The sequence below is a fragment of the Amorphotheca resinae genome (assembly GCF_003019875.1).
Source record: "Amorphotheca resinae ATCC 22711 unplaced genomic scaffold M430scaffold_4, whole genome shotgun sequence".
NCBI lineage: Eukaryota > Fungi > Ascomycota > Leotiomycetes > Helotiales > Amorphothecaceae > Amorphotheca > Amorphotheca resinae.
The window spans coordinates 1,048,189-1,070,740 of NW_020194474.1; the positions used below are offsets into that span (position 1 = coordinate 1,048,189).

At 48.9% G+C, this 22,552-nt stretch overlaps 7 protein-coding genes across 7 annotated transcripts; 3 read left to right on the forward strand and 4 right to left on the reverse strand.

Annotated features, from left to right (window-relative positions):
- Nucleotides 1-919: 919 nt before the first annotated feature.
- Nucleotides 920-3,970, forward strand: M430DRAFT_137148 (hypothetical protein). Its single transcript, XM_024862494.1, has 3 exons — nucleotides 920-1,893; nucleotides 1,946-3,735; nucleotides 3,789-3,970. Exons 1-3 carry the CDS (start codon nucleotides 990-992, stop codon nucleotides 3,831-3,833), a joined length of 2,739 nt encoding a protein of 912 aa, XP_024722329.1. The 5' UTR covers nucleotides 920-989; the 3' UTR covers nucleotides 3,834-3,970.
- Nucleotides 3,971-4,412: 442 nt separating this feature from the next.
- On the reverse strand, nucleotides 4,413-6,433 carry M430DRAFT_57530 (hypothetical protein; the record flags this gene model as incomplete). The annotated part of the gene is made up of 1 exon (XM_024868674.1): nucleotides 4,413-6,433. One exon carries the CDS (start codon nucleotides 6,431-6,433, stop codon nucleotides 4,529-4,531), a length of 1,905 nt encoding a protein of 634 aa, XP_024722330.1. The 3' UTR covers nucleotides 4,413-4,528.
- Nucleotides 6,434-7,459: 1,026 nt separating this feature from the next.
- On the reverse strand, nucleotides 7,460-8,652 carry M430DRAFT_26687 (hypothetical protein; the record flags this gene model as incomplete). Its single annotated transcript, XM_024865432.1, has 5 exons — nucleotides 7,460-7,635; nucleotides 7,688-7,979; nucleotides 8,026-8,462; nucleotides 8,530-8,558; nucleotides 8,612-8,652. The coding sequence occupies 5 exons, from the start codon at nucleotides 8,650-8,652 to the stop codon at nucleotides 7,460-7,462; spliced, it is 975 nt and encodes a 324-aa protein (XP_024722331.1).
- A 1,251-nt stretch (nucleotides 8,653-9,903) lies between these two features.
- On the forward strand, nucleotides 9,904-10,569 carry M430DRAFT_49329 (hypothetical protein; the record flags this gene model as incomplete). The annotated part of the gene is made up of 1 exon (XM_024868060.1): nucleotides 9,904-10,569. One exon carries the CDS (start codon nucleotides 9,904-9,906, stop codon nucleotides 10,567-10,569), a length of 666 nt encoding a protein of 221 aa, XP_024722332.1.
- A 1,048-nt stretch (nucleotides 10,570-11,617) lies between these two features.
- Nucleotides 11,618-13,952, reverse strand: M430DRAFT_34146 (hypothetical protein). The gene is made up of 3 exons (XM_024866500.1): nucleotides 13,565-13,952; nucleotides 13,347-13,509; nucleotides 11,618-13,225 (listed from the first exon to the last, which is right to left on the reverse strand). Exons 1-3 carry the CDS (start codon nucleotides 13,690-13,692, stop codon nucleotides 11,933-11,935), a joined length of 1,584 nt encoding a protein of 527 aa, XP_024722333.1. The 5' UTR covers nucleotides 13,693-13,952; the 3' UTR covers nucleotides 11,618-11,932.
- A 697-nt stretch (nucleotides 13,953-14,649) lies between these two features.
- On the forward strand, nucleotides 14,650-16,081 carry M430DRAFT_49331 (hypothetical protein; the record flags this gene model as incomplete). Its single annotated transcript, XM_024868061.1, has 3 exons — nucleotides 14,650-14,827; nucleotides 14,884-14,951; nucleotides 15,005-16,081. 3 exons carry the CDS (start codon nucleotides 14,650-14,652, stop codon nucleotides 16,079-16,081), a joined length of 1,323 nt encoding a protein of 440 aa, XP_024722334.1.
- Nucleotides 16,082-19,107: 3,026 nt separating this feature from the next.
- On the reverse strand, nucleotides 19,108-21,072 carry M430DRAFT_17741 (hypothetical protein; the record flags this gene model as incomplete). Its single annotated transcript, XM_024863731.1, has 2 exons — nucleotides 19,108-19,905; nucleotides 19,954-21,072. The coding sequence occupies 2 exons, from the start codon at nucleotides 21,070-21,072 to the stop codon at nucleotides 19,108-19,110; spliced, it is 1,917 nt and encodes a 638-aa protein (XP_024722335.1).
- Between the last annotated feature and the right edge of the window lie 1,480 nt (nucleotides 21,073-22,552).

The window sequence follows — 22,552 nt, forward strand, 5'->3', positions numbered from 1 at the left end:
AAATAAGGTTTGTACGAAGAAGGATAAAAGTAGGAAGTCGAGTATCGCCGAAATATGGTGCCTTAACCATTAGGCCACTAGTACAGAATACGAATACAAGCAATTACTTCATCATTTTACTCAACAGTAGACAGAGCTTATTAAAAAAGGAAAAGAGAAAGAAGGAAAGAAAGAAAGAGAACAAAAAGAAAACGGGGGTGGAAAAAATAAAAATAAAAAAAATTCTAGATCGACCCAGGGAAGATTCGAACTCCCAATCTCTAGAGCCGAAATCTAGCGCCTTAACCATTAGGCCACTGGGCCAACACTTAGGTCATCATTCACTTCACACGATATCTAAGGTATCATATCGAAACCGACTCAGATGTCTTCCCTGCCTTATCTTGGCTCGCCAATCTTAGTTGGGTGACAATTGACACAGGATCTGCAGATATCTAAAGCGTAATCCGTAGTTCTGACCCGGGATTGGATATGAAAATTGTGACACTGGCTACCCAGACTGAACTGCTACGAAAGCGTAGGTAGATCAAACCCAATAGGACGTAATATCTATACCACACCTATTGACTAGATGCATTCTGAAGCCCAGAGTTCCCCGTTGTGAAGCCACTATGAAGACTTGGGGCCTGAGCAGCCTGAGCAGCCTGAGGCTCATCTTCTTACAACTTCCCTCAATGATCAATGGGACACCAATGATGGTACTATAACAACCATATTCAGTATCATTTTGCAAATACACCTTTTCATCAATCAAAATAGTCCAGAAGTGCCTGGAGCTGTGTGTTGCATTCCCTGGATACTGGTGATCACGGGCAGGAGCAATGCGCTAACCTGAAATCAACTAGCGCGTTTTGCGCTTAACGAGCGGCGGAATTTCTGCAGGGCTGAACGCGATAGATCGCAGATACCGCGTCGTTGCCTTCATAAACCACCCCCCACGATCAATTGATTCGACGGCGCATGGCCATATCGAAAGGCCATAAGTAACCATGGCTCCTCCGAGAACTGCCAGTGAGCCCTCGGACTCCTACAATCAAGAGCGGCAAGATTTTCTTGCGAAACTACAGGTCTTTCATGAGAAGAGAGGCACCAACTTCGACCCCGATCCAAGAGTCGGCAGCAAACATATTGATCTCTATTACCTTTACAGGACCGTTTTAGATCGCGGAGGTTATGACAGAGTCAGCGATGAGAAGCTGGCCTGGAGAAAGTTGGGTCAAGATTTCAACTTGGGAGCCAACAACCTGCCAGCTCTCGCTTTCGCGCTGAAGACAGTTTACTACAAGCAACTTGCGGCATATGAGATTGCTACAGTTCACGGCAAGGAGCCACCGCCAAAAGAGATCCTCGAAGATACTACAGCAAAGGGCGGGTCTTTACTCACTCGGACGCTTGAGAACTTCAGACCCTCGACGAGAAGAGAGACCGGCGCATTAGGAAACGAGAACTCAGAAGCATCTGGTGATGATGGCACACCTGTTAGGGATAGAAATGAAAGCGAAGAGACACCTGGATCAGGCGGCAGAGTTACAAGAGGATTGCGACAAGCTCCCCCGCAGCGAGTCTTGTTTCAGCCAGACACCCAGTCTTCCCGCCAGAGCAGCAGGCACGCCTCTGCGACTTCTCACCCACCCTCGTCCCAGCAACAGCATCATCAACAAGGGCCTCGAGGTGCTTCTACTTTCTACAATCCGGCATCAAACTCAGAAAATGCATCGGCTACTGTCGCAAATTTCGAGCCTCGACCTCAAGTGCCTCTTACCCTACGCCCCGTTATAACTCCTGGTAATAATCCGAAGGGCTGGTCGCGTATTGAACAAGCTAGAAAGATGGCGGATGGCTCTGGAGGTGGAGGTGGAAGCCTCACTGCAGGCCGATTGATACTTCCAGGATGTAAGTTTAGCATCTCTTATATTTTGCGAGCGGCTTGTTAACGAGAATATAGCTGGATTTGATGGCCCAAATATCTACGTCCGTTGCTTATGTGCTCTAAAGTCCGGCATTCGAGCTGAGCAAGATTATGCGCTGCATCACCTGGTCAAGATTTCAATGGAACGAGGAGATAAATACCGATTCGAGTCCTTTCCTGGCCTGGCAGAAGCTCTCATTGAAAGACTTCTAGAGGTCGGCTCGCTCTTCTATGAGGTCAACTGGCAGGTCTCATATATGGAAGATGGTTCAATGCCGAACATATCTACCCTCAATGGCTTGTACGGTACCAAGGATATCTTACAGAGAATTGCCAGACTTCCCAGATTGGACGTTGATGACAACATACACACAGAAGAGTTTAGCAGAACTCTTGAACTGATCAACGAGGCTGCACTGACTATGCGCAATATGGTGCTGTTGGAGGAGAATGCTCTCTATGTTTCGGAGCTGTATCCTTTGCGGGATTTTCTCAGCATTGCTCTGAATCTCCCCAACCTTGACTGCGTTGTGGAATTAAAGCATCACGCACTCGACATTGCTGAACAGCTCACAAAGTACATGTCTTTTGATGAGACTGATCCATTATACATTTCGCTCCTCGCGCAGTTGCAGTCGTCAGACCGTGGTGCTATCCTGACTTCTTTAAGGGCCATCAGCAGGATATCCATGAACCTAGAGGAGAACAATCTTCTCACGGGTGTCCCTGTTTCAGCGGTGCAAAACATCATGGATTGGCTTTTGCTCAACGACGAGGATTTAGTTTCTGCTTGTCTGGATTTCCTTTACCAGTATACTGCAGTTGTGCATAATGTTGACTTCATGATCACCAACCTACAAGTCGAGCCTCTCATTAACCAGCTTATCAGACTCTTGGGATACGGGGCTCGGATGATTGAGGCTGAACAAGTGCTCGGGCATCCATACAAGAAGCCTGCTCCTGATGATATTGCTCCGCTTCCACAAGAACTGCAAGCTCAACTTGAGAAATTGGATGAACCAGAGAGGAGCTCGCATTGGCTTCGTTGTCTTTTCGAGGAGGACCGTGATGAGTCTATCACTCAAATTGCCATGTGGCAAGCCTATCAGGCTCGATTTACACCCATGGCCTTACAAACAGGTCGTCCTCTACTGCCAGCTGCTGAATTCATCAAGAACGTCAGCTCTACTTTTGCCGAGAAGGCCTCCGCACAGGTTCAATCAGGTCCGGTGCAGAAATTCATCATCAAAGGCATCAGAAGACGAAGCGTTCCAGTCGATTTCAGGGGCGAAGAATTCCACAAATGTTTGTGGAAGACGTATGGTTCGACACCATGTGGCGAGTTTTTCATGGATCCAGTGAAGATGCAGCAGCACATCCTCAGAAATCACCTTGGTGCTACACAATTAGAGAATGGCCAATTCCGCAATACTGTAGGTCAGTACGTGTGTCATTGGGATGGCTGTCGCAGATTCCACGATGCCCCTGCCCAAAAGCTGGCACAACTCGATCATCATATCAAGGTCCATCTCCCACCCCCTCCAACTCTGGCTGCAAAGCACCAAACGGAGAAGCCGAAACCCTCGTACATGGTCCCTGCTCCCAAGAAGTATCTCCAATTCCAAGTTACCATGACCGATGACCGTAATGATGCTGCTGGCATTCCCCTCAGCGCTGTTCTAGTGTTGAGGAATTTGGCACGCAACTTATCGAAGACGGAGACTGAGGAGAATGCTTCGAAGCAAGGAGATGTTTCCTGGGTCGATAGATTGTTCAAGCCTGTCGAGCCTCGGCTGTTCGAGGTAATGTCACATAATAGAAGCTTGGTGAGTTTATTATACCTAAGGTACACTCCTTTATCGAGCTAACTTGAAATCAGCTTGTATATATTGTGGACTTGCTCAGCGCCATCCGGGACTCCTAAAGATGGATTTGACACATGCATGCGATTTGCGTCCCTTGGGTTTTTACTGGAGTCGAAGGAAAATGGTATTATGAAGGCGGACGGGTATTGGCGCATTTGGCGCATAATTGTACGATAGATACCATACCACTGTCGAGTATCAAATAATAAATTTCGTTGGTACCCATCTCGTTTGGTTATTATATGTGTCCGTGAACGCCCTTTCATCGACACGTCATTTTGGGTAGGGAATATCACCCGTATGGCCTTTATTTTATGAATTTCTCTAGTTGGAGTATTGATCATGAATCACTGCCTGAGCAAATTGCAAATGGCCGGACAAACTCGAAACGGAGCAGGCGTAGAAAATATCAAGGTCATATGGAAAACTCGGAATTTGATCAAAACACATGATTACCGAAGACTAAGTCAATGATTTCGACACTTCAAAGCAAGGAAAACATGCGCGATGCAAAATCCGAGCCTTTGGTAATGGTTTGGATTATGAGTTCCGAATCATACAAACGAACCGGGGTTCAATTCTTCTGAAAGTCTTGTGAAAGTCACCGCGTCCCATCACATCTCTGGCCGAACTCCAGCCCCTCAAGCTCCCCAAGCGCTCCAAGCGCCTCTGAAAAACCAACGCGTCTTCTTCCCAACCTACACACAGTACACACTACACATTCCACATCTCCTCTACTTCTCTTCGACCTTCTTTACCTCATCTGCCTTCTCGGCGTCTGCATCCATCTCCAGTGCATCTCCTCTGCAGTCACCTTTCTGACCGAGATTTCGAGTGCTGGGTTGGTTTCGGCAAGTGCGAGTTGAGGTATAGGTTTACTCGCAAGCTCATCATAATCTTCGACGATGATTTTTGGGATGCTGACCTTTGTAAGATCTTCTTCTGCATCTTTCTCCGCTGCGATGTCCTCTGCAGTCATCCCTTGGGCTGAAACCTCGAGCTCTGGGTTGGCCTCGGCAAGTGCGAGTTGAGGTACAAGTTTAGCCGCAAGCTCATCAAAATCTTCCACAACGATTTTTGGGATCCGGGCCTTTGTGATATCTTCCTCTGCATTTTTCTCCGCTGCGATGCCCTCTGCAGTCACCCCTTCGATTTCTTCATTTGTGACCTTTGTAGGGCAGACCTTCGGAACCTCTCGCTCTGCAATCTCTGCTAGAAGATCTTCCAGAGTAGCTTCCCCAGTGGCGAGTGTTTCCTTATATGAATTCAACTCCGAGATCACACGATCAAGTAGGGGTCTGTCCTCGAACTCGTCCGTCTCCGCGGTTGTGGCTGCTGGATGGCGGTTACTTGGTATTTTTTCCGAGGGGATTGTACGCCAGTGTCGCAGGAATGGAAGTTCTGCTTCTGATTCTCCTGCTTCCACGGGAACCTTCGAGTTCATCTCTCTGATACTGTTGACCAACTGTCTTGCAGGCTGCAGCATTTGCGGAACCTTGCCATCCTCCACTTTCAGAACATCTTCATCAAGTCCGAACCGATTATTGTTTCGGAGATCCTGTCGAAAATTATCCTCGAACTCTTCAATGATTGACTCCAAAAGTTTGCTGTCCGAGTCGATCAGCCCCTTGATGGCTAACTGCTCAATGACACTCCGCAGCTCGTCTACCATGAATCTTATATGAGATTTCATCTGCTCCCACCACTTATGAACCTCATCCGCTCTGTCAATCTCGGCTTTCGAAAGTCGGCCGATGACTTCTGACTGTGGAATCTGTTCTTCCTCCAGATCTGAGCCGATATAACCAACCTTCCTGTTCCCTTCTGGAACTAGCTTGTTATTTCGGCATGATGTGCATCTACAATGAAACCCGAAGACGTCTTTCAAGATTTTTCGTCTGAAAGAGGTTTCTCCGTGGGCTCCTATGTAGTCAATTGTCAATTCTTTTCCTTGGTCAATGTCCTTAAGGGCCTCGATAAAAATCTCTTTATTCTTGGTGAAGCCGTAAGCTGTGTTAGGAACACAAGAATGGTTGATCCGGGCGGCTGTCGTGTAGAGGTAAAAAAATTTGGTTGTTTGTATGGCCTCGTGTCTGTTCATCAAGTGTTGGGCGCTAATATCAAAAGCATTCAGATAGAAGAGTTTGGTCAGCTTGCTCTCAATACAGGGGACCTTTCTGCAGCGACAGCGGCTTTGGAGATCCGTGATCGCCTTCTTCTTGGTTTCACTCAAGGTCATGAACTTAGCTTCCCCCATGAGCCAAGATTGAGCACCCTCGATCGCCGGGGCTTCTTTGAAGATCACAGTGCCCTTATCAATTGGTCGACGAGCGAAGAGTCCAAAGTCTTTGACACAACGCTTGACGCGCTTGATCTCGAAGAGCGGGTCTCCAATGACTGATGCTTCGGCGTCCTTGGCTGTAAGCTGTTCTCCGCCCTGCATCTGGTCGTCTTCATGATCGGTAGATCCGCCACCCTTATCAGCTAGATCTTGCTTCTCCGCCATGGTACTCTGATCACCGTCTGGCAAGCCATCGTGACCAGGGACCTCAGATCGACCTGATTTGGTGCTCTTTCTACTATTCTTGCCCTTCCTGGGTCGGGATTGTTTATTACTCTTGCCTGGAGCCATCTGGTTGATTAAGTTAGCACGCTCCATTGTTTCAAGAAGAAGGAGAAGGTCAGATCGAGGAGCCTTACCTTGATGGATCTCTTCTCGAGCAACGCAGGCGCAAGGAGTTGCAGTCAGGTATCAGAGTAGGCAGCTGCAGGGTGGAATGAGCTCTTTCACAGAGTATGGCAAGTGATCTTGTAAAATAAACCAGGTGGTAGGAGTTGCAAAGTTGTTTGTTTGTTTGGTTGATTGTTGTTGTGACAAAAGCGTTTCGGGGTGGGCAGAGGCAGAAGGTGTTGGTTATTGTTTATCTTGCTTAGTCGTCATTCCAAACAAGAGATGACGACTAAGCAGCGACATCGTCAGCCAGAGTCAGTTTTATCCCGGACTACAGAATGACTGACTGTTCATGAGGGTTGGGTAATGTAGTTGAGAATGGCCCCCATGTTTGCCCCTTTTTAAGCGAGGTAGCCCGGAAAGAAACCGAGATGGTTCACGTTGCTTGTCCAGTATAAGGAAGAGCATCATTGTTTAGAGACTTCAGTTTTACCAGTCCTAAGATAGAGTAGAAGACATAGTTAAATCATACATACGTATTGGCTACAGCAGGGTGTCATTGTTGTAGTTCATTGACTGCAGACAACCTAGGGATGTCATTGCGGAAACCCTCCCTTTTTAAGCGAGACAGATGACAACAACAGCATCTAAGATGAGTAGAAGGAAGAAGAGGGAGTAACAAAAGAAAGCAAGAAAGAAAGCACCAGAACTAAGTAAGGGATTTCCGTTAATGAGAGTTATAGTTGCTATTGTTGCTCTGATTAGGATATCAACACTGTTATTCTCTACTGAGGTCTGGTAGGTTAGGTAGGTAGGTCTGCTATCCTACTATCCGCTCACTGTTACAGTACAGAGCGCATCCAGCACAGCACTGCTCGCTGTTATTTATGCAAAATTGAGAAGGATCAGGTCACGCTCCAAAGGCACAAAGGAAAGCAAGATATTAAGATTACATCAATTTTTATGTCCACATCGTGTTTGGGTGTGTAACTCATGATTGTTTGCGCATGCTCCCTACCAGTTTGCTCTTCCCTTCAATTTCTCATTTTGGATGACCTCGATCCAGTAATTGTCTGGATCCAACACAAATGCAACGTTCTTCATTCGGCCATCTGTAAGTCTCTTCTTCCAGTTGACTCCCAGATCTTCGAAGCGCTTGCATGCTGCATCGAGGTCGTCAACGGAGATACCTGTCACGTGTCAGTTGGAACGAAAACCTTGCTGTCGATTAATAAAGCTTACAGATGTGTCCAAATCCTTGGGGCTGGTCGTTGCCGTTGTGGTATTTGAAGTTTGCGTCCTTCTCAGTGCCATAGTTCCATGTCAATTCCAAAAGACCTTCGCGATCCGCTGTAGGGTTTACGCCATTTGCAGATGCGGTGGGAGCAGCTCCCTTGTCTCCTGGATAACCGAGGAAATAGAGATTGAAGTTTGCGTCCTTGTTCTCGCTCGTTCTGATCAATGACATGCCAATAACTTCTTGGTAAAATTTCAATGACTTCTCGGGATCCTTGACTCGAATCATGGTGTGGTTCTAGCCTCGTCAGAACTATATCCCGCCTGGACAGGGCCTCACTTACCATTCGGTACGTCTGCACGTCTGTTGTCTTGATGCTCTCAGTCTTCTCAACGGGATTCTGGCCAATAATCTCGACCCAGTATCCATCAGGGTCAAGTACGAAGGCGATGCTTCTCATGCGCCCATCGGTCAACTTCTTCTGGAATTTGTAACCCGCGTCCTCGATTCTCTGGCAGGCCGCTTGGATGTTGTCCACGCTAATGCAGGTATGTCCAAAACCCTTGTATGGTTCAGCATTGCCAGTATTGACTTTGTAATCGGGATCATTCTCCGTTCCATAGTTATGCGTCAATTCGATGAGGCCCTCGCGATCACTCCAGTGGTTGGCGTGGGAGACAGCTTTGGGAGAGTCGTAGCCCATGAAGTAAAGATCGAACTTGGCTTCGGGCTGTTCAATCTTCCTAATCATTTTCATGCCGAGGTGCTCATAGAATTCGACTACAAGGGAGCACGTTAGACCTTACTCCCAAAGTAGCGAGTGGAGAATGGGGAATGGAGAACATACCAGACCTCTTGGGGTCCTTCACCCGAATCCTGGTAAGGTTAGCATGTCTCCATATAAAGCAATGATTGATCTGATGTCGCACATTGAGTGGTTAAACTTGTAGGTCTTCAAATCGGTCGCCATGGTTGCGTATGGTCTGCTACCTACAAAGGTACTCTAGCGTCAGCGACCCATACGTATATAGATAATGAGATTGGACCACGGATTCTCGTACCTGGATCAACAATGTGGTGCAAGCTCGGTCTGAGGATTCTCTGGAAAGTGCGGAATGAGCGCATAGAGCAGGGAATTGTACGAGAGAGAGAGAGAGGGTTTACAGAAACATGAGAAAGAGAGGAGAGTGTTGTTATCTTGACGTCTGTCTACCCCGCCAATCGCTGATTATTAATGCGAGCTTCCCGTTCTCCACTGGGATGAATGCAGTCGAGCAGCGATTGACCACGGATTTTCCTCGGGGTGTTGTCATAGACGTATATCGGAGATCACAGATCTCGAGTTCGGAGTTTAGAAGTCAGAGAAGAGGGCTTCTTCTAGCAGAAGAGGTCAGAAGAGGGCAGGCAGAGCAACAGGGCAACAGAACAACGGAAAGAGATCTGGAAGAACTGGGGCAAGGACGTTCAACGGTCCCTGTTGCCTCTATTCCTGCGATTCTGACGCTCCTCTTGTCTCTGTAGAGTACGGTAGAATCTTGTTCGGTCCTCTATAAAAGCTTCAAGAAGCGCGGCGAAGGCGACGGCAATGTGATTGAGCCAGCAAAGTGACAGCTCAAGGACCACCTCAATAACAGCGTGACTCGAGATGTAGAGTATAGGTAGCAAAAGAATTGGGAAGTCAGGCATCTAGCTCTTGGCCCAGGCTTGTTTTGCAGGGTGAGGTCCAGATTCCAAGGGGGAAATGGAAATGTACCAATCACATCCAAGAAGGATCAGTGCCTCTTACAGCAATTCTTCCCCACGTTTTGTCAACTCAAGCTTGGATGTAGCATAGGTTTTAGGGAAGAACCGAGATCGAGTTTATTATCTTCTTTGTGAGCGCGCTACGGCGTCGTAGCATTCACTTGCTGCAACTCGCCAGGGAACCGGGCTTTCGCTTTCGCGTCAGGAATTTGATTTTGAGCGCCATTCAGCTTAGGATCTGCAGCTTCAGAACGCCCTCCCGCCATCAACCCTTCTCAATAACAGCGCGATTCTCCCCACCACTGCTTTCTTCCTGTAAAGCATTCAATTGTGTTGGCCCGAGAGCATAGATGCCATAGCCAATCCTCTCTATCTCTATATCGCCATACCCGTCTTTCGTCTAACCGTCATCTATCAATTTCGCATCTACTCGGTCCAACCCTCCTCTCCACTCACGACTTCGCACCCCACCTCGACCATGTCGCAAACTATGCTCCTCACGAAACGCCTCTCCGTGTTCCTCTCTCAAAATACCACTCCCCAATTGCAAACCCTCCTCCTCCTCTCCCCCACCGGGAAGCTCCTCTGCAGCGCCTCCCCCTCGCCCGCCTCCACCCTACGAACACAAGCCACGCTTGCCTGCTCCCTATGGAATCTCTACCACCCCTTCCACAGCAACACATCTGCCCTCGTCGCCTCCGCCCTCCCTGCATCCTCATTAGACCCTGAAAGCCGCGAATCAGAGCACGATCTCAGCTGTATAACAATCCAGCTCGAGTTTGGCATAATGTGCATCCGGGCTTTATCCAGCGGCTTGTTGTTCGTGGCAGTCGGCCCCTCGAATATATCTCCGTCGCAGTTCCCCAGCCAGCATCTGAATGTACCGCGGCATATCTTGTCGGGTAGTGGATCGCCGCCTTCGTCGCCGGCGGCGCATGAGGGGAACACGCATGGGAGTCAGGTATCGCTACATGCGCATGGAGAGGGCACGTTCAGTGGAGCGGGGAGTGAGGCGGGGAGTGTTGGGGCAGAGAGGAGTACGCATGCGTCAATCTGGAGCGTGAGGAGGCAGGCAGAGGAAGTGGGCCGGTTGTTGGAGGGACGATTTGAGGGGTTTGTGTTGAGTAGTGGGGAAGGGAGGTGAGAATGCGAGGGGAAGGCTTCATGGCTATTTCAAGGAGGCTCTGGATACGATGGTTCAAATCGAGTGGCTTGAGATATCAAGCACCAACATCGATACGCTACCATCGCGGAAGCTGGAGCGCTTTCATGGAACCCCAAGCTAAGGTCCCAACATGGTCATCATATGCGAGGCGTTAGGAGTCCTGATATACCTGGATCATTTTGAATTCTGAGATTACGGGGCGTGTATAGCGAATCGGGCTATCTATCATAAGAGCCCCACCCCTCCAAATATACAACAATATATCGAATCTACGACTTCCATTCAGGAATCGAAGACGAAAAGATATAATACATCATCTTCCAAGCTTGTGAGACTACAAATCCTTTCTTGCGGCCCATATTACCATGGGCTATCTCCAACTCCCGTGCACATATCGCATAACTCTGTTTCCAAGGCGATGACAGCAGCACCTGGGCATGCCAAACCCATCGATCTCGAGATTGATTCTACAAAGACTCTGGAGCTACTAAATGCTATACTATAACCATATTCCAAAATCTTCGCCAGCGTCTGGCCAGACCAGATACTAAGCATCGGCATTGCGCAACGCCAGCTGGTCCATACATATCATATATGCGGGTGCTAGACTTCTACCAAGGCGTCAGTCACATATGACCCCCCCTCGATATTCGATGGGTGAGGTGAGGTGTCTCGTTTAAGGGAAATCTAGATCAGCGGTGGGTTTTGGATACACGCTTCTAGACACCTTGCAGGAGACAATCAATCAATCAATCGCTTTCGAAAAATCCGTGCTCATTCGGAGCTGTTATTATTGGGAATCGGAAGATGCACGATTGTGGAGGTAGCTCCCATAAAAAAACCAAAGATGAACTTGATATGGCTCGCTCCTGTGATCTAGAAGAGTGTCTTGTGGAGGCTGGATTAGAAAGTTCTGAAATCGAAATGTAGAGGTACGAGAATTGAGAGAATACTACTGTTTTTTGTGGAGGGTTTTCTAACGTGCGTATGTAGACATTATATTCATGGGAGAAAGTCGTGGAGCTTGGAAGGGCAACTGATTTGAATCTATCCAGACTATAGTATCGACCCTGATACCAGCGTCCCCGGATACCCTGGAGAAGGCGAAGCTCCTATTTGGGCATTCCTCATACTCGGATCGGCAAAGACCAAGACGTATGGCTCTATGGTCTCTGCTGTTGCACCCTGATGGCCGACCTCTGATTTTACTGAAACGTCTCCGTAGCCTAGTCTGGCTGCCCCGGTTTCAAAGGTCTTTTCAACATCGACCACGTTGCTGCAGTTTCTAGATTCCCAGCAAGACTGTAGATGATATGTGAAGGTGCTCAATATGTAATACATCTCAGGAGAAATCAACCGTCTTTTGATCCTCAACTCTGACCTCACTTGGCGCCTCCTTTACATCACTCTTCATCTCGTAGTCCTCGAGGCCCAGGATTGTTCTTGCCTCAGCAATCGAAAGGTTGTGTGGCATCCTCTTCTCGTTCTTCACTGGGTCACCCGGTGCGGCGAAAATGACATCAAGCTCCTCCAGTGATCTTCCTTTCGTCTCGACAAGGAAGAAATAGATGATTGGAATAAAGCTTGCGTTCAAAACGGCATAGATGATGTATGTTTTCCAGCCAATGTTCTTGAAGGATGTGGGGATGGTCATCACGACGATGAAGCAGAATATCCAGTTGGCGGCAGCAGAAATACCGTTGATCTGCGCTCGGGAGCGAAGGGGTGCGATCTCAGCGGAGTAGAGGAAGGGTCCACCAACCCAAGCAAGACCGAAAAAGGTGTTGAAGAGGAAGAGAAGACCGGCGGCGGCGAGTCGCATGTCGCGCTGACCGGTGGATAGAAGAATGGGAATCACGATGAAGGAAGCCGTCATACCAGTGGTTGTGAAGAGGAGGGCTTTTCGTCGACCCAAGCCTTCGATGAGGAAGACGGATAGGACGGAACAGATTGCGTATTCAATACCACCGCAGGCTGCGATCAAATGCGACATGGCAGGTGAGAGTTGAAAAGAATCACCAAGGATCTGGTTGGCGTAAGTGGAAACCAGGTTGATGCCAGAAAGTTGCTGTGCGGCTTGGATGAAGAAGCCGAGACACATACGTCGAAACGTCTGTGTCTTTCCATTCTGGAACAATTCTCTGTAACGGAAGGGTTCTTCTGAGTCCTGGGACTCGTTGGAGTTGATGATTGATTCGAGCTCAGCTTGCAGGACCGGGTCATTCTCTTCAAGACCGCGAAGCTTGCAGAGATTGTATGTGCCTTGTTCGATCTTGCCGTGCATGATCAACCAACGGGGGGATTCTGGAAGGAACATGATGAAGCAGAAGACAATTGCAGCCGGGATGAGCTGTATACCGACTGGCATTCTCCATTGCATTTCGCCCTTGGTGAAGAAGAATGCATATCCGATCCATTGGCCGCATGCAACACCGGTTGTTTGCAATCCTCCTTCAATCATGACCCATTTACCTTGAGCTTTCGGTTTGGCACATTCGGATTGCCAAGTTGGCACCGTTGCAACTTGAAGACCCAGACCGAGACCCGAGATCACACGTCCTATAGCGAGTTGTACGACATGGAATGCGGTTGTTTGCAAGATTCCGCCGACGAGCATGCAGCCCATACCCATCCACTAAACAACCTACGAGTCAGCAATTGCCTGATCTGAACGGAAAGAAAGACGTGGAAGATCAGGGAGAAATCTGGCTATGATCAGGTCTAGAGGCGGATGTACACTCCCGGGGGATCCTTACAACAATGGCACGGCGTCCAAATTGGTCACCATACATCATACAGAGGATGGAACCAAAGAAAGCGCCGAGTTCGAGGACAGCGATGACGATGCCCTGGGTGTTTGCATTTCTTGTCTCTGGAAAGACCTTGAGGAACGGTTCCTCGGTGATGACCCCACCCATTCTGAGCCTCTATCAGCGGAAGACTTCTTGGGACCAAGCACCCTAGATTGACTTACACACTCATGTCATAACCAAACAGCCAGAACGCGCATGTCGCGATGGATGCAACAGCAAGCTGGAGAGGGAGACCTTTGAGACCACCCATGGTCATGGTATATGGAGTCAGCTCCATGGTGTAAGCCATCTTGGGAGCAATGTGATTCAAGAGATTGGAAGAAAAAGGAGGGTTGAAATGGACTTCTGAGAACGCTCCCGACGAAGGGGAGTGTAGCTAACTTATACCCCTAAGACTTGCAACTCGCAGGTCCTGATGCCGGCCATCGTGCTGCCGCTCTCCCCAATCAAACTCCATGGTACGATGATCAGCCCCGAGGACACCATCACTTGTCAGTCTTCACTTCCGACACTTGCGGAGGCCCCAGAGTCTGGGGTCTCAGCCCAGACTCCTCACGACGCGCTGATTTAGCGGACGTGGAGTTCCTGGGGATGGGAATACTTCGGCTAACCAGGGTCGCTTACAGGGGGGGAATAATCCCGGAAATAACCGTTGGCTTTGCTACCAACTTGGTCAGCCGGGTCGCCTGATAGCGCCTTGCGAGTGCGCCAGGCGTCATCGGAGAATCCCCCTCTGCGCCAAACTTGAGAACTACCCACAACCAGCCTCGCAATAGAACTTCTTATTGGACAAGAAGCTGCCCTCGCCGCGGGGTAGACCGACGCCAGCACTGCTGAACGGCTAAAGGCATAAAAGGCTAAAAGCGCGGACGACGTCTATCTCCGGCAACGATCGAACATCATTACAACGCATCTTCACCCTCCCGGACTCTCCAATCCCCCGCCCAAGGCTGCTAAATGCTAATAGCGCTGCTAGTTTCTTCGTAGTTACACAGCATGGCCATACAGCACGAGGAGACTCACGGTGGGGAATACGACGGTGGCGGCGTCTCGAGATGTTTGAACGTGGGGCCAAAGGGATTGCAGTGTCCCCTCGTCCAAGTCGCTGTCTGCCCCTCCATTTTCCGTATATTACCTGCTGAAAGCTTTCTGTGAAATCTGTAAACCCATCTTCTTCCACACAACCCAACTTCTCACTACTATCGACTCTAGACATTGCTACAAACCTCATCTTGGGCACAGGAAAATGGCACCGGCATGGAACGGCAAGCCTCTGAGCTTGAAGGTCATTGGTACCAACCAGGGGACTTCAATGGACGGTATTGACATCGTCCATCTCCACTACACCCAAGAACGTCCTGATGCTCCATTGAAGGTCCAGCTGTTGCACGAGGGCGAGATCGAGTTTGACGGGGAATTGAAGAGTAAGTCTTCAAGCCGTGAATTCGATGGGCACGTGTACTGACTGATATTTGATCAGAGCGTGTAATGCACCTCATCAGAACCAACAAGACATCACCTGAGGAGATTTCCATGGTCAACATCCAGGCAAGTCCAAATTCCTCCTCAATTACCACTTGCTGCTAACTTTCATCTGCCAGCTTGGTGAATTCGCCGCCGATGCCATCCAACAATTCGCAAAGGAACACAACTTCAACCTTCAGGAGGAAGTGGACATAATTGCTGGGCAGGGACAAACAATCTGGCATCTGCCGCTCCCAGAACTCTTCGAGGGTGATCAGATCCGTGCACACCTTGACATGTCCGAGATCTCGATTATCGCGGCGAAGACGGGTATCACGGCTCTGTCGAACTTCCGAGTGAGCGACATGGCACTTGGTAGACAAGGCTGCCCCCTCTTCGTTGCCTGGGACGGACTCTGCGCAGCCCACCCTACCAAAAACGTGGCAGTCCAGAACATCGGAGGAATTGCGAACATAACCATGCTCCCAAAGGGCGACCCAAGATTGGGCTACGACTTTGACACCGGACCAGGAAACGTATTTATTGATGGGGCAGTCCGCTACTTCACCAACGGCGCGCGCCAATACGATAAGGATGGAGCCATGGGCAAGGCAGGGAAGGTAGACCAGGAGATCGTAGACGAGGTCCTCCAACAGCCCTACTTCCTGCACGATATCCCGAAGACCACCGGCCGCGAAACCTTCGGAGACGAACTCGCTGAAGATCTTTGCAAGCGCATGATAGCCAAGGGTGCATCACCAGAAGACTGCGTCGCGACTATTACCCGAATCACAGCGAAGTCCTTGGCCGATGGCTACAAGCGTTGGGGCCCACCTGAGGGTTTCGACGAAATCTACCTTGGTGGTGGTGGCTCATACAACCCTAACATCATCGGCTACCTGCGCGAGCAATTCCCTAACACGAAGATCCAGATGCTCGATGCCATTGGTGTCCCTTGCGGCGCCCGAGAGGCGATGGCTTTCTCCTTCAACGGACTGGAGTGTATTGTGGGCCGAAGCTTGATTGTGCCAACGCATGTAGAGAGTGACCGAGCGGGCATCATTGGCCATATCCAACCGGGTGCGGGACTGCAGTACCATCGTTTGATGAAGCACGTCCAGGACTTCTGGGGAGACTGGCCATTGGAGAAGAGAATGGACCCGGTGCTGAAGATGGAAATTATCCAGGATGGAAAGGTCCAGAATGCGAACTAGACTAGGCTTTAGAGATCAGGTACAGTCTGCTTCTCAGTTTTAGACGAGTGGCGCTCAGTACTCACTCTATGTAATCGCTAAACCTTTCTCAAAATGCACATGTCTGTACTTCATCTTTGAGTCTTGGCGCACCGTCTCTGTCACCATGCGGACGTAGCTTTAGTTCGAAGCAAAGTCTAACCCCTAATCCCCCACTTTCAATCCCCAAATTTCTCGTTCTTCGAGTCTCGATCAAGGCGGTCAATGTGTACTATTCCTTAGTCGTACGGGGAGGAAGCGGGGAGCTGGGGGTGGAGCCAAGGGGGGCCTAGCGAGTAAATAAGCATACCCAGCTAAGCACAAGCCCAGTTCTTCAGCTCCTCAACGCCAAGTAGTGTCATTATTATTGTCATAAATTCCAGATCACGAGGACAACAGGTCGTGCAAGGAAAAACAGGGTTTTCCCCGACACTTCCCGACCCCCCGCTCATGTAGACTGTAGTGCGATGGGAGAAACTGGGGATTCCCCGACCACAAAAACAAAAGGGGGGACCCATCCCATCCCAAGCGATATCTCCGCGCGAGCAACCCCGAGCTGGGGCTCGCTCTCCCACCTCTGACAAACGCGACTCGCGGGCAATCCCCGAAGGAAGCCAGTCTGACTGAGCCTTGGAAGTAGTTGGGGGGGGCGTTCAGCGTCCGGGAATATACCGTCCGTCGGTTTCGTATATCGGCAAGTTGGGCTCGTTCTGTGCCTTGATCTTAGAATACATCACATCATACAGCGGCACAGATCCGACGCCAATTTAGAAGTAGAAAAGTATTTTTTCTTCATCATTGGAGAAGAGGCGCAGAAGTAGCTAGAATAAAAAAAGAAACACCCTAGAGCCATGCCATTACACCGTTATGCTTCTCGAAATGCTGCTGATGCCCCCGGAGAGAAGGGTTTGATGTGCGAAAGGAGGAGAGGAAAAGGTAGGTCTAGGAATGAAGGAAGGATCAAGAGTCTCTTCATGGAAGAATTTAGAAGGTATTCGTATAATCGAGAAGACAGCTGACTGACCATGACCGACGACTCCTAGAACCCTCCTCAGATCCTATTTGCCTATGGGCTGACCGTCGAGGGAGCCTGTCCTTATACTGTCCTTATACGCATCGATTCGGCATGGGCTCGCACTGTGGTGAAGTCGTTCATGGGTAGTCGGGATGGTATCAAGTGTTCCTTAGGAAAGGAAGTTATCTCGACCTATCCACCACATCCGTCTCAATATATCCGATCCCCTCCAAAGCTGCCTGTGCCGGTCTGCCAGAGTCCGAAGGCGAATAAGTGAAAATAGGGATATTTGAGGAGTTACTCTTCTAACTCGCTCAGTGGACTTACTCTCTCTAATGTCATCATCAATCTATTGACACATACCTACCTAGGTCTCCAATCGTCCCGACTTCAACCATATCTACAATAGCATTTCGAAGCTCGCTCGCGAGATACCTTCTAGCCCATTTATCGATCTTCATCTCTTCATCTCTCCCCGACCCAGTCGTGATCCCACTCAACCAGCTCTCTCTAGCGGCCATCGAAAAGCTATCCTTCCTTCCCTTGCCTTGTTCCAGCTCCCACGACTCGTTTCATTCAGACTATAACTTTCCTGTTTGGATCAGCGCACTGCTTGTTCCACATCCAGGGTAGCAGGAATGTTTTCTGCGACTATATATATATATATATATATACATATGTGACTTGCTGCGTCTGGATTTATTTATTCTAGATTGCTTGCAAGTGTTCGCCAGCCTGGCATGGAGGGTCTAAGTCAGACGTTTACAGGCCAAGACTAGGTAGGGATATCGAAGATTCGAAACAGTACTTTGTCAAAGCAACGCTCAACTTGTCCCGCATGTTCGAGAGCCAGGCCAGGCCAGGCCACGAATTTCGTTCCTCTTAGCATACCTAGCTATGAATATTAGTGACTCTGGTAGACTTTTGTAGATTTTTGTCTCCTGCCAAGTACCGCAGTAAGTAGGTGTTTGATGAATGAGATATTCTCAAACTAAATCGGCGTATCATCTCTTTCTTTATTCCTTTATCTTTTCGCACCTTTTTTTTGGCTTCAGACCACTATTCGACCTCAACACCTCTCTGATACCAGATTATCTTATGAGCTTCGAGGATATTATCGTGTCTGTCTGGCATCTCTGGTATCGCGGTCTCTTGTTCTAAGCTACCTAGATTTGGTTGGTTGGTTGTTCTTCATTGTAGAAATTGTGGGAGGGGTTCCTGTCCTGTTCAGTTTCGCATTTTATACACATCCATTCATTCATTCAGCTCTGTATCCACGAATAATAAACTCATCTCATCTCATCTGCATCATCTTTTATCCAAAAATCGTCCAAGAGCACCTACCTACCTACCTTACCTACCTACTTGTATCTAAATTCATCTCTCTTGCTTGCTTTCTATAAGTTCCAGCGTGGCAGCAGCCAGTCGTTCAATACCTGATTCACCCTCTGGCCTCTGAGGCTCTGCGGATCTAGACAAAAGATTGATTGAAGTTGTTTTATAACGAGTAGTCAGAGGAGTGGATTAATAGTATTTTGATTCGCAAATCAAATAATACTTAAGCAAGCAAGAGTATTTTATAGTATATTATACTAAATATAAGGTACCCCTAGGTAGGGAGGGTATTTCTTGGAAAGCCCCCGTCGGTGCGAATCATCATGTGACCGTGCGGGTCTGTGAGGTAGCCGAATGCATGGACGGGACGTGCCGTTCCGCCCCCCTCCCCCTCCCCCGGGCCCCTCCTCCCCGGGTTCATGATATGCATTATCAAACACCACAGTAGGAAACTGATCTGCTCATGATCGGCTCGCGACCGCTGCTCCTCTTGTCTTCGAAATTATTAATTAAAAGAGGCAATGATTGCCATAGAGTAGACGCTAAGCTAAAACTTAGAATGTTCAGATGTTTGTATCTGAATTGGGCCCACTACCTAGAGCGACAAACCCATTCACCCATTCATCCTCCACCGAATTTGTAGTCAAAGACAAGCCGCTCACTCAATGCTCATCTTCATTAATCCATCATTAGTATCCACCATACCCTGAAATCCAATCCGTTTCAGAGTCCCACCATTCGGTGTCATCTTGTTACTCTCTCCGTTACTCGGGGGTCGAGTACCCCATGAATCCCGCTGTAACGGGCTCTGCATCACGGGGCTATTATGCACACTCATACCCGGGCTCACGGCTCGACGCTTGAAGCTCGTTGGGTCAAAGTCATCATCCCTTCGTCGTTTGTTGTTGAGCTTCCGCGTGATCTCGGCCGCTGTTGGTCCGGCGCATGGTTGAGATGTAATAGATCTGGTAGGTGACGAGGGTTGGTGATCGGACATGCTGCCAGTAATTGGTGGTATGAGGGAGGAGGGTGGTGTGGATACAGATGGCGAATGCAGTGAGATGTCTTCGCTGATACCGGATGATGAACCACGTGGGAGAAATCCCGGTGGTGGTGGTGTGCGATTGTTGTCGTCGCTAAAGGTGTCCCAAAATTCTTTGCCTTTGGAGTTGCGCATGGCATGCTGCTTAAAGCTACTTGAGAGGCCTGACGACACGTCTGCCATGATATCGTCTTCTGGTATGCCCTCCAAGGAGTCTTGGGTGACTGGTCCGAGACTCGGAGAGGAGTGTGTGGTCGTCGTGGCCGATATTGAACGGTGTCTTGTAGGTTCGAGGTCCATATCACTTTCGCGGGTCAGACGAACTACTTCTGCTTCGCGGCGGAATTCCGTCTCAATAGGAGCGCCCTCTTCGGCCAGAGCCGCTCGAATACGGGCAAACCCTTTCGTTTTCGGCTGTTCAGTGTTAGCATTGTATGAGTGGAGATGAGCATCCATACTGACCAGCATATTGCCCCTCCTCGTCACTGCTCTGCGAATGACGGCGCGCTGGCCATCTCGACCAGGTGTCATTGGCATACCATCAACGCTCTCCAATGTTGACTTGAGTATTCCATCATCGCTTTCACTTCCAGATATGTGCAGTTGGTTGGCTGCCCAGCTTATACTGTCTCTCCTCGAGTGCATACTGTCCGTCTCTCGGCTCAAGTAGCTTTCAACGCCCATGCTCTCAACACTTCGCATCGTAGTAGGCGACCTCAAATGGGGGCTGACCATAGAATTCCCGCTGCCGTTTTTGGATCTTTTCTTGTTCTTACCATTCCGTAGCCTCGAGCGCTGGAAGTTCATCAAGCTTCTAACAGCTGGTGACTGTCCAGTCCATCCGTTGCCCGGGCTCCCTTGTGGTATCGCGCCGAAAGGTGCAGCCATTTTATTCAGTTGTGGTGTTGTCAAGATCGAATCGTCAATATCATCGGCATCCATAAGATCATCGTCATCAGAGCTGCTCCCAGAGGAATCCGATCCCATCATGTTCACGCTTCCCAGAGAACTTGATACGTTCATCCGGTCTGCGTGGGCCATGGTCGACCACAAAGAACTTGAGTTATGATTCGTTGACTCCGAGCCTCCCGAAAAGTGAGGGCCGCCTTTTCTGCTTGGTATATTCATTGCTTGTCCGGTTATGGTTGGCGAGGAGTCGGATGACGACTGTTCGGCGAGTGTCGAGTGATGAAGGTTCGTGGCGGCTCGAGAAAAATCTAAACCTCGAGATCTTCTTGGAAGGACACTAGATGGAGACCCATATGTTTGCGAGTGATCCAACTTCGGTGAAAGCGGGGTGCGAGTGATATAGGCAGATGTGTTAGGGGGCATAAGGTCGCGCGGTGGCATCTTCAACGAAAGACCGCGTGCTGGGAAAGCAGGTCGCCGCGGAGTGGTGGGAGTATCGATTGCACTATCGTCCTGCGACTTTTGGTTTTCAGGCTCGCGAAATTTTGGAGATGGAGAAAGTGTCGGAGGACCAGAATCTGATAGACTGCGCGCCTTGGAGGGGGATCGTGAAGTAGCCTCTTGCTCAGTCACTGCACCTCCCTCTGTTGTATTTACTTGCTCCACATCCATCTTGCTGAGAATTGCCTCGCTCAGTTACTTGCTGAACATACGGGGTACTCTTTGACAGATGTTAGTCGCAGTGAATTCGAATTCGAGACAGCGCTGGTTCAAAGCCGGGGATCCATAGTGGGTTCAGGGAACAACTCTTGTAGATTGCGTCATCGTGAGGTGAAATGTAGAAGTAAAAGCAATCTGAACTATTGCGTAAGAAGAAGGTGTTTATATCCTGCTGCTTGTTTGATCAAAGTATTCTGGCCAGAATGGTGTCGCTGCAGTTCAGATTGAGATGATGTTCACTTCAGACGGCCGAAGCCCACACTTCATCACAAGGCACGAGCCGACATCACGCTAACCGCGTTGTTATTAGGCGCGTATACCGCGAATCCCTGCAAAATCCTAACTAGGGCACAATTCCGTGCTAACTGCCCTATAAGGCAATTTGTAATACCAATATCTTCAAATACCAATATATACAATAAGAGAGCAATATCACCAACTCCTATCTTAACCAAATATCAAAGGAGATTGTGGAATAACAGGCGGATGTCCAGATCCTCATGCCGAGAAGTTCGTCATTGGAGTTCTGCAGAATATAGCGGGGGTAGATTACCTAAGAACTTAGTAATCTACCTTATCAGACGGGCACTACCAGCACTAATGCGGGCAAGGAACTTCAAACATCAAAACTCAACTTTTGAAGCTTTTCTTCTCAAGAACCGTTATCGCCACCAGCTCGAGGACTCAGTAATGTACTCTTATTTGCCATCAGCGGCATTAGAGGCGGCAGAATTATCTAATGATATATGGATCTGAGTGTGGGAGCCCAAGTTCAGCTCAGCGAATCCCTTTACTATCGAGGCATCTGATGTTTCGATGAAGTCTGAAGACAACGATATGCTACGATGAAGGATGCACCCGTGTCATCTTCTACCACTACTTGAATCCTCATATACGGATACTGGTGTGATTGCGGCGGTTCCATCACTGGCTAGCACTTCTCAGCATTTTCCAACTCTTCCGTTCACGTCCACACCCTCGGGAGAGAATGACCTTGCCCATTATTATTTTTTGAACCACTTAAAAGAATATTGATTTTCTCTGTTTCGAAACCTATTTTGAAGTTTTCGTGGGCTGCTTCCAATCTCCAGCCCTTCGCGTTATGGCCATTCCTAATTCTAACTACTGACGAGAAGCGGTCTCCAGCTGAGGCTTCCCCACAATATTGTGCACACTCAAACTTCATAGTCATCATTCTCGTTCAAGTCTTCGACCTACTAGGTATTTCATCATGCTATTCCAGTTGTGTGAGGTTCCGGCAGCGACATCAAGGCAGAATCATTATTACATCATCAGAGCACCTTCCCTGGACCAAAGTCGTACCTGGATTAGAGACCTAGGCAGGTTAGTAAAGCTAAATGTTTTTGCTTTTCTTCGAAGTGCACGGGTCCTGCCCTTGATTAATGTACACTGCGTTTCCAGACCTACCTGT

What these genes read in the sequence shown, in the direction of transcription:
- M430DRAFT_34146 (XM_024866500.1), bottom strand. Translation starts at nt 13,692, where the DNA reads ATGGCTTACACCATGGAGCTGACTCCATATACCATGACCATGGGTGGT. An exon ending in TTTGGTTATGACATGAGTGT is followed by an intron (nt 13,510 to 13,564) that starts GTAAGTCAATCT and finishes ATAGAGGCTCAG; the next exon opens with AATGGGTGGGGTCATCACCG. An exon ending in TTGGACGCCGTGCCATTGTT is followed by an intron (nt 13,226 to 13,346) that starts GTAAGGATCCCC and finishes TAGGTTGTTTAG; the next exon opens with TGGATGGGTATGGGCTGCAT.
- M430DRAFT_137148 (XM_024862494.1), top strand. Translation starts at nt 990, where the DNA reads ATGGCTCCTCCGAGAACTGCCAGTGAGCCCTCGGACTCCTACAATCAA. An exon ending in CCGATTGATACTTCCAGGAT is followed by an intron (nt 1,894 to 1,945) that starts GTAAGTTTAGCA and finishes ACGAGAATATAG; the next exon opens with CTGGATTTGATGGCCCAAAT. An exon ending in TGTCACATAATAGAAGCTTG is followed by an intron (nt 3,736 to 3,788) that starts GTGAGTTTATTA and finishes ACTTGAAATCAG; the next exon opens with CTTGTATATATTGTGGACTT.